General features: G+C 39.9%; 2 protein-coding genes across 5 annotated transcripts in view; one reads left to right on the plus strand and one right to left on the minus strand.

The window, feature by feature from the left end:
- CUNH11orf54 (chromosome unknown C11orf54 homolog) overlaps positions 1–4700 on the minus strand; it is a 28348-nt gene extending 23648 nt beyond the window's left edge. The window contains exons 1-2 of the mRNA XM_008064053.2: positions 4687–4700; positions 805–814 (exon numbers count right to left, since the gene is read on the minus strand). The gene's annotated coding sequence lies outside the window, so the exon portion shown is untranslated. The remainder of the gene's footprint in view (positions 1–804; positions 815–4686) is intronic.
- Positions 137–8588, plus strand: TAF1D (TATA-box binding protein associated factor, RNA polymerase I subunit D). Of its 4 annotated transcripts, XR_002482288.1 has the most exons (10): positions 137–598; positions 1416–1794; positions 2559–2734; positions 3017–3074; positions 3914–4068; positions 4946–4975; positions 6247–6287; positions 6504–6536; positions 7327–7368; positions 8208–8588. XR_002482288.1 is itself a non-coding variant. In XM_008064097.2 (5 exons), the coding sequence occupies exons 1-5, from the start codon at positions 528–530 to the stop codon at positions 3971–3973; spliced, it is 744 nt and encodes a 247-aa protein (XP_008062288.2). In that variant the 5' UTR covers positions 137–527; the 3' UTR covers positions 3974–4143. The 4 variants fall into 4 exon arrangements, 1 of the variants encoding a protein (XP_008062288.2); XR_002482287.1 differs by having other exon boundaries at positions 6247–6536; XR_002482289.1 differs by lacking the exons at positions 6247–6287; positions 6504–6536; positions 7327–7368; positions 8208–8588 and adding an exon at positions 5097–5130.
- Positions 8589–9291: the final 703 nt, after the last annotated feature.

Raw genomic sequence — 9291 nt, forward strand, 5'->3', positions numbered from 1 at the left:
CCCCGCAGCGTAGCTTTGTGTCGAGAAATTCGGGCGTCCAGGACTTGCCAGCGCCCGCCGCGACCGGGCAGTCACTTGGCTGCGTCCAGGGACGGCCGAGGGGCGGGGGGACGCAGAGCGCCCTGACGGGAGTCGGAAACCGGCCGCTGAAAGGAGGTGGTTTTCCTGGCACACGTCGGGGACGCGGTGTCGGGGGCTTTCGGTGTAGGCTCCCCGGAGCTCCCCGGGGCTGGGGAAGCAGCTCGCGTTGCCGATTGGTGGTGTGTCGGTAATCGACTCGCTCTGTGGCCGATGCGCGTCTTGCTCGGACTCAGAGCCGGCGCTTTGCAGTGAAGAAGTTGCTCCTAGATAAGCTTGAAAGCTGGATGAACGATCTTGCCTCGGTTCACGATGTCGGTGACGTCGTCTGGCCCCACTGGACTGGGTAGCTGATGCTAGCTGTGTGTATTTGTTCAGGGAAGCCACCTCGCATTTATGTGTGTTTATGAAATTCCACAATTTCAGAAAATCGGTTAAAACAGTAAATAATGGAGAGATCGGGAGCGGAGTCTCTTGACAACCTGACATCCAGTTTGGCTGTGGAAACTGAAAATCAGAGGTGAGTGGGTTCAGCCATAAAATTTACTGTTGCGTGAGTATTACTAGGGAGGCGTAATACGCTGAGTGACGGTAAAGATAACTGTCAGGGCTTGAGAAGGAAGGAAAACTTGCTTACACCGATCTTCTGAGTTCATCTAATTAAACTGAAATGTTAGAGCGGGGCACGTTCTCAGCTTAGGGAAATAGTGTATGCACTGGTTCAACTTTCATGTTGCTCCCAGACTAAATCGTGTTTTTGCCCCATAGGCTGTGTGTTATTTAGAAGAGGCTCTCAGCAGTGAGCCAGGCAGGCTTTGTAGAGCTTACATAACAAAACAATTTTTTGTTTTGGGGCAGGGTCATGGAGTAAGGTGCATGCCCATCGATGACAGCAGTTGCCAGCTCCTGGAATCCTTCTAAGTAGCTGGGACTGTAGGTGTGCCCCACCAGTTCCAGCCTTTTTTTTTTTTTCCTTAAAACATACGAGGTCTGGCTGTGTTGCCCAGGCTGGTCTCAGATGTCTGGCCTAAAGTTAGAGCTTATAATCTTGAAAGATAAAATATTTCATTTATTAGTAAGTGCTACGGCATGGCCATTTAGATAGAATGGTTGGGACTCAAATGCTAGCCCTCTTCCTCTATTTTTTAAAGCAGGATTTATTTAGAGAAAAAAAATAGCTCCCACAGTGGGAGGGGACCTGAGGGGGTTGTCCTAGCCCATCTTTTAAATGTTGTTTAATTATTTTGAGCATGTTTCCCTGGGTTGGCCTTGGAAGAAATGTACATTTGGGATTGGGTGTGCAGGAAGGTAAAGGTAATTGTTTTCCCTTTCTCTAGTGATAACTTTTCTGGTAGCAGTTTATTTAAAACTCAGTGTGTTCCTTGCTCACCTAAACGGAGGCAAAGAAGCCCAATTAGGAAATTTGTTCATTCACCTGAAAACGTTCAAGCAAGAGATTCATCATCAAGTGACTCATCTTTTGAACCAAGACCACTGTCTTTAAAAGCTATTTTTGAAAGATTCAAGAAAAAGAAGCGTACAAAGAGGAAATACAAGCCAACGGGAAGACGAAGGGGAAGACCGGAAGGAAGAAAAAATAGTCGACGCTCACAAATAGATAAGAAACAGTGTAAAAGCAAAGGATCTGGCTTCCCTTTTGTAGAATCAGAGAATGGCAGAAAACCATTACCTTGGAGGAAAATATTAATCTTTGAGGTGAGTCAGTGTTTCGTATCTATGGATACATAACGGCTAACGTGTCCAGAATGATTTGTTGAGCATTTTCTCGACGTGTCCAGGAGACACCTGGAGTCGTCTGTGGTTTTGTTAATGCTCTTCTGTACTGCTCTGATGTCCACCGGAAGTCTCCTCCATCCTTTACCTCAAACTTGACATGGGCTTCTGGGCAACATCTTTTTAGTGAATGTGCTTCTGCTGAGTTTAAAGGATAAGGCTCCTAGGTGGTTTATATAAAGTCCTTTGATCTCACTTGGATACTTAAAGCCTAGCTATGTCTGAGAGGAATACTTGATAAGTTACCCTAATATTTAGAAGTAGACTCTTCAGATATTTGAGTTGGATATTCAGCAAAGAGTTCACTTATGGTCCCTCAACAGAACTTGAAATTGTGAGAGGATTAGTACCTAATCCTTTCAGTTCAAGGTGATTGTAGTAAACATCAGAAATTTTTTTCCTATCTTTACATTAAAAATGGTTCTAGCAAATCCCAAGCATGACAGTAGATAAGTGGTTCAGTTTTTGGCGCCCGTTCAGGTAAGTTTATAACTGCTTTGTGAAACTTTTTCAACTATCAGCATTTGATATGTTTGTCCACAAATGTGGAGTGTAAATTAAGATAGCAAATTTAGTCATCTAAGGCGATTAATGCCCTTTTTTTAACATAGATGTCTGCTGAGTCATGAAAGAAAACGTCTTAATTTTATAAGACTGTGTACATAAAATATGTTTTTAATATATAGCAAGCTGTTGCAAGAGGGTTTTTTAACTACATTGAAAAACTGAAGTACGAACACCACCTGAAAGAATCTTTGAAACAGATGGATGTTGGTGAAGATTTAGAAAAAGAAGATCTTGATAGTCGTAGATATAAATATTTGGATGATGATGGATCCATTTCTCCTATTGAAGAATCAATGTAAGTTGAATCATGAAATAACTTTAGTCGTAGGTTATAGCTAATTTAAATTTTACTGTTAATTGCTCCATAGATTCCCTTTAATACCTTTATATTGTGACTTAATGGTGAACACAGATGTGATGGACCAGTTGGAATTATTACAGTTAAGCTGAGGTTGGCATGCAGGACATCCAGGATATACTATATTGTGTTTGCCTTGACTAGTATGTCAGAGTAGAGTATACAACTAACCAGAAACAGAAAATTTTGTCATCTAAGTGATACATTTTAATATTACAGAGCAGAGGATGAGGATGCAGCACCTCTTGAACATGATGAATGCGATATCAAATTGGCAGTAAGTGACTTTTCCTGTTACATTTTGTAAGGCAGGAGTTGTATTCAGTAGTTAAGGATTTATGACTCATTTAGCTGTTGAAAAGTTTGGTAAATTTAGTATGTGGTGGGGCGCAGTGGCTCATGCTTGTAATCCCAACATTTTGGTAGGCTAGAGAATTACCTGTGCCCAGGGGTTCGAGACCAGCCTAGGAACTTGGCAAGATCTTGTCTACGATAAATCAGATCAGCCAGGCGTGGTGGTGCTCTCCTGTAGGTCCAGCTACCTGGAAGCCTGAGGCAGAAGGAATGCCTGAACCCAGCAGGGCAAGGCAGCTGTGGCTGTGAACATGCTACTGCACTCCATCCTGGGCAACTGAGACCCTAAAAGAAAATCAGTTTAGTGCAGGAAATGGAGAAATGAAAATAGTATTTTTGAATGCTGTTTTTATTTGTTTTGAGTCAGGGTCTCTGCCAGCGAGGCTGAGTATGGTGACAGCCATGGCTCATTGAAGTCTCAAACTCTCCTGGGCCAACCTTCCAGCCTCAGTCTTTCAAGTAGCTGGACTACAGGTGCCTGCCACCACACCCAGCTAATTTCCAACTCTTGGGCTTAAGACAAACCTGCTTTGTCCCCCCAAAGTGCTGGGGTTACAGGCATGAGCTGCTGCACCCAGCCTTCAGTAGTTTTGAACAAAATTTTAGTATTGCTAAGATTTCGAATGAAAAAAATAGATGTTAATTTGGATTTTTAACATCTAGATGTAATCTCTGGGTTATTTGAGGTAACTTAGCACACAGCTATGTAAAATTACTAAACTGTTTGAGTTAATTGCTTAATAGTGTTTTTTCTTTATACAGGGAGATAGTTTCATATTAAGTTCTGAGTTCCCAGTGACAATGGGAACAAGAGAATACTGAAGAAGTTGCTTTGTCTAAAAAGAGAACAGAACAGAGACATAGGCCAGAAGACACCATGGCCTGAAAAGGAGAAAAAATCATGAATGTCGAAGAAGGTGAATGATGTAGAGAAAAAAAGGAAATCTAGAGAAAAATCAGATGTGAATAAAGATGATAAATGTGGATATGTATGCCAGCCTGGTGGTGAAGAATTTTTTAAATAAGAACATTCTGAGGGTTAAAAAATGAAGCCCCATGAGAAAATTTGTGAAACTCCTTACGAAGTAATTATTAGGAAAAACATTTTAAATTAAGAGTTCATAGGTGTCCTGTTAGCAGAGGTTTGAATTTTGAAAAGAAAACCTTGACATAAAATTACTGACAACCAGTCAGGCTTCTTTAGGGTAACTGAAATGCTCTAATTTTATTCTAACTTCATTCACAGGAGTAACCTTTTGTCTGACAATTAGTATTTAATAAGAACTTAGTTTTCTTCTCGAGGAGGTAGAATATCTTGAGTACCATTAATATTACTTGCAGCTATTGTTTTTCATTTTTTTAAATTGGAGACAAACCATATATGTTTATATATAATGCATATATACAGGGAGAACCCGTGATCCACCCCATTTTCGTGTCTTGATCACCCCTGTGGAGCTGACTACTCTGCTGCATAGTGCATTTTAGGATAGCACTTGTTTATGTTTTTGTTTTACTTGTGGACAAAGACGAACAGACAGGTGCAAAAAATAAATCCTCTTTTGCAACCCAGAACTCATTGTTCAGTATGAGTTTTGATACATAGAAGAAGGAATATTACAATACATGATATCTCAGCCAGTTTATTGTGATGAGCGTACTGATAACCATGAGGATTGGTTTCGGGACTGGAGAATTGATAATTACAAAGCATAGGACATAGGGTGGTGGTGGTGGCTACATGTAGTATTCCAATTTCATGATATATCAAGATGGCTTTTTTTTGTTTTTAAGGCTTTTTTGAGAACATGTCTGAAGTTGCAGGTATGTGTCAGTGTGTTTTCACTTCGTAATTGTTTATATCAGTGAGTAGTGCATTGTCTGAGTAAGCGTCTACAGGCTTCGTTTTATTTTTTCTGAGTTGGAATCTCACTCTGTCACCCAGACTGGAGTGCAGTGGCCGCTCCTGGCCACCGCAGCCATGACCTGCTGGACTCTGGTGATCCTTCCGCCTCAGCCTTCCAAGTAGCTGGAACTACAGGCCACTACCTCGCCCAGCTAATTTTTTGATTGATTGTAGAGATGAGGTCTCGCCAAGTTGCCCAGGTGGGTCTCGAACCTATGGGCTCACGCAATCCACTCACTTCAGCGTCCTAAAGCGCAGGATTACAGGCTGAGCGACCGAGCCCGGCTAGGCTTCGTTTTATTGAGAGACATTGTAACTCCCGTTAATTAGCAATTAAAACATTTCCAAAAAGGAATCTCAGATTCACACATCTTACAGTCAGCTTCATTTTAGTTGTAAGCATTAAGAGAGTGTCAATAAATTAGTTGGTAGCAATAGTCAGAATCTGGATTTCCTAAATGAAGTATACATTTTCAATTAATATATAGTAAAGTTTGCTGAATTCTGAATTTGATAGGAGAAAAACACTGGTATTTAAGTTCATAAGAGTCAGACAACACGTTTATATGTAAATCTTCCTTTGCTTCTAAACTATGTGATCATACATTGCATATTTTTATTTTTTATTAGTCTGTACTCTGGCTTCTAAGCAGCTTGGTAAAAATCCTTACTATGTGATTATGGAGTGATTTTTGTGGTTAAAGTTGTAGGACATTTTCTTGTTGACTTATTTCACAGTTTTGATCATTCTAAGAGGGTAGAGCATGTTATAGTTCTTAATTTCTTTCCTATGGAGTCTTGGGTTTTACTTGTATATTTTTTAAAAAGTAGCTGGTTTGGGGGTACCTATAGTCCAGCTACTTGGGAGGATGACTTGAGCCCAGGAATTTGAGGCTGTAGTGAGCTGTAGTCGTGCTACTGAACTCCAGCCTAGGGAACAAGGAAACAACCCCAACTCTGAATGGTGGTTGAGGTCTATCCCGATGCGGCTTCCCTGTAGCCTGCACATCGTTGGAAACGCCTCGTAGAGTAACTCTGTGGGCTTGCTTTACTCACCGGACTATTTGTTAGACCTGTGAGAAGGAACTACAAGACAGTCGTTAAAAGTTGGAAAGACCAATGTGGATATCGACCTGAAATTTAATTTTAAAATAAAGTAGGAAAGACATAATTTTTTTTTTTGTCTTAGGTATTGGCATATTCCGCTGATTACTATTGACTTACATTTAGGTAAGTTTTAGTTGGTGACAAAGTAATCTTGGGAATAGAATTACAGTTCAGATGATGAATTTAATGTTCAACTGCTGGATGATAACAGACATGAACTAAAACTCAATTCTGACAGAGCTGGGTGTAAGTCTGGATATTAAAATTAGGCTTTAGTTTTTACAACAACTGGAAGTACTTGAGGCATCCTTCCTAAATTTTAATTGGTACTTTCTGTAGGAATGACTGACTTGAACTCGTTCATGTTTAGAGGTAAGTGAAATGCTTAATTTGTGTCAATTTATTAAGGACTCGGGAAAACGTTATCTATTTCAGTTAGTTTATAATGGCCACAAGATGTGTTTATATATAGAATGAAAACATGAGGAGACAGCATGTAAAGGCCTACCAAACAAAACTGCCTTTTTCTTTGTACTTTTAATTTATTCAAGTGATGGTTCCACATGGCTTATTCAAAAATCATATAAACCTGAATATGTTGATTCAATGGGGATATTGAATTGCATTAAAGGGATTTTCCTAAGCTAACAGCTTGAGCAACAGTGATTCTGACATTTCTAGTGCATTGTTAGGATGATTTGACTTTTAATGATGCCATCTACATGGACACTGAGCAAACATAATAACTAGGATTATAGTTTAAAATGCAGTTAACAGTTTCTTCACTAGGATGACAATTAAGAATACAGGTTAAATTATTGTACCTATTACAGGAACTTGAATTTTAGAGATTTGTGAAAGTGATTTTAAGATAGCCTTGCAAACTTTTGAAGTAAAGGGTTTTACATTTCAAACTTCTGAAGTAAAGGGTTTTACATTTCAGTCATAATCGCACTGCACGGTATCTGCACTCAGCAGTTAATTCCTGCTAGGGTGTTCAAAAGTCAGTGCCATAGAAATTCAATATCTGGCATCGTTGGTTTTCTTGGCCTTGTGCATGTTAAACCTGGTATTTCTATTGATACACTATTTCTGTAGGATTTTTCATAGTGTACAGTTTGATAACAGGCTCCAATGGTAACTAATGCATTCCTTTTTCTAGGATGTCTAATTGAGAAGCAGGTACATCATCCACTCTAGAAACGTAAGGTTTTCTGTTTATTGATTCTAGCTCCTTGTTTCCCCCGTTAGTGTCACCAGCATAACAAGAGCTTCATTACACTTAGAAGGAGCTTTTACCAAAGCCTCATTCTAGACGAGAATGGGCACTGCTGATCATGGTATGTGTCCCAGAATTGTTAATGTGGCTAAATCAAGACACAGGTTATGCTTCCATCACAGTATTATGTGTTACAGTGGTGACAATGAGACCTGTAACATTTTGCCAAATTTGTGAGTAAAAATAAGTATGAGAAAAATGTTGCCTTTAATATTAGAAGTGGTTAGAGAATAATGCCTTGCTTACTGTCAGTTACAATTTGAGTAATGGTTAGGCAGTTTTCATTGCCTGAACATCATGGAGTGTACTTACACAAACACAGGTGGCATAGCTTACTTGGGAATAGCCTCTGCGACACGACATAGTGTAACCTATGTCTCCTAGGCTACAAACCTATACAGCATGTTACTGTACTGAATGCTATAGGCAATTGTAGCACCATGTGGTATGGAGGATAAAATGGTATGCCAATATATCGAATATTTATCATGAATGGAGCTAGCGGGACTAGTAGTTGCTCCGGGTAAACCAGTGACTGAGTTTTGAACGAATATGAAGGCCTAGGACATTACTGTAAACTTAGGCTACAGTAAATTTGTAGGAAACTTACTCATCTTCAGTAACCATAGCTTACTACGTAACTCACGGATGAACTTAATTCTTAGGCCTTTTTGAGTAACACTTAAACCGATGTGCTTGAAAGGAACACATTGGACAGCACAGTACATTTTCTTTATAAACTTTTTTCTATTTTTTCCAATTAGCTAAAAACGAAGACAAAAACAGTTACCTATGCTTCCAGAAGGTCAGGATCATTATCACTGTCCATGTCCACATCTCGTCACACTGGAAGGTCTTCAAGGCTAGTAACTAATTCATGGAGCTTTCATGAACTGTGGTGGTAATGCTTTCTTCTGGAATATCTCTTGGAGGATCTGCTAGAGACTGTTTTAAAATTAGCTTTTATTAAGTAGAAGGTTGCGCATGCTAAAAAGTGTATCACAAATACAGAAGCCAGTGATATGTGCTGTACTTTTAATACAACTGGCAGTACAGGTTTGCTCACACTGGCATCACCACAGCACGTGAGGATTATGAGGACGCGAGTCTTAGGAATTTTTCAGTTTAATCTTTTTTTGAGTTGGAGTCTCATTGTCATCCAGGCTGGAGTGCAATAGCATGCTCATGGTAGCCTCAGCCTGCTACTGAGCTCAGGCGATCCTTCTGCCTCAGCCTTCCAAGTAGCTGTAACTACAGGTGCCACCACACCCAGCTTAATTTTTTGATTTGTTGTAAAGACAAGGTCTCGCCATGTTGCCTGGTTGGGTCTCAAGTCTGTGGGCTCAGCAATCCTCTTTACCTCTGCCTCCCAAAGTGCTGGGAACACAGGTGTGAGCTGCTGCACCCAGTTTACCTAATTCTTATTGGCCAGTTTTATGTGGCTCATTGTTGACCAAGACACTGCTATGTGCTGCTTGATATAGTAGATCATTTGTCAACACATCAGTGTACTTTCCAGAATTTAATTTCTAGGACACTAAAGCAAATTGATAGAAGACAATCCTAAAATCTCTGGGTAAGTTTTTACCTCAAAGGTCATGCAGGTATTTTATTGAAGACTAGCTTTGGTACAAAACACAATTCACCACCATTAGTCATTGTATGTGTTTATCTGATAACTATTGGAACCAAACTTGGTGGATGGATACGTTACCACTTGCGAGTAAAGATAGATTAGATTTTATTATGTCACTGTATACTTGAGTATTGATGTTATGATGATGGGCAAAGTGTTCAACTGCTCTGAGGGGGCTGAATGAAAAATAGCCTTTCTGAACATCTTGTTTA

This window comes from Carlito syrichta, unplaced genomic scaffold, assembly GCF_000164805.1.
Source record: "Carlito syrichta isolate Samal-C Ts95f unplaced genomic scaffold, Tarsius_syrichta-2.0.1 Scaffold100614, whole genome shotgun sequence".
NCBI classification, from domain to species: Eukaryota; Metazoa; Chordata; class Mammalia; order Primates; family Tarsiidae; genus Carlito; species Carlito syrichta.

Excerpts from the sequence above, each read along its gene's own strand:
- TAF1D (XM_008064097.2), top strand. The coding sequence starts at position 528 with ATGGAGAGATCGGGAGCGGAGTCTCTTGACAACCTGACATCCAGTTTG. Across the intron at positions 599-1,415 it reads GTGGAAACTGAAAATCAGAG|TGATAACTTTTCTGGTAGCA; the intron begins GTGAGTGGGTTC and ends CCCTTTCTCTAG. Across the intron at positions 1,795-2,558 it reads GGAAAATATTAATCTTTGAG|CAAGCTGTTGCAAGAGGGTT; the intron begins GTGAGTCAGTGT and ends TTTAATATATAG.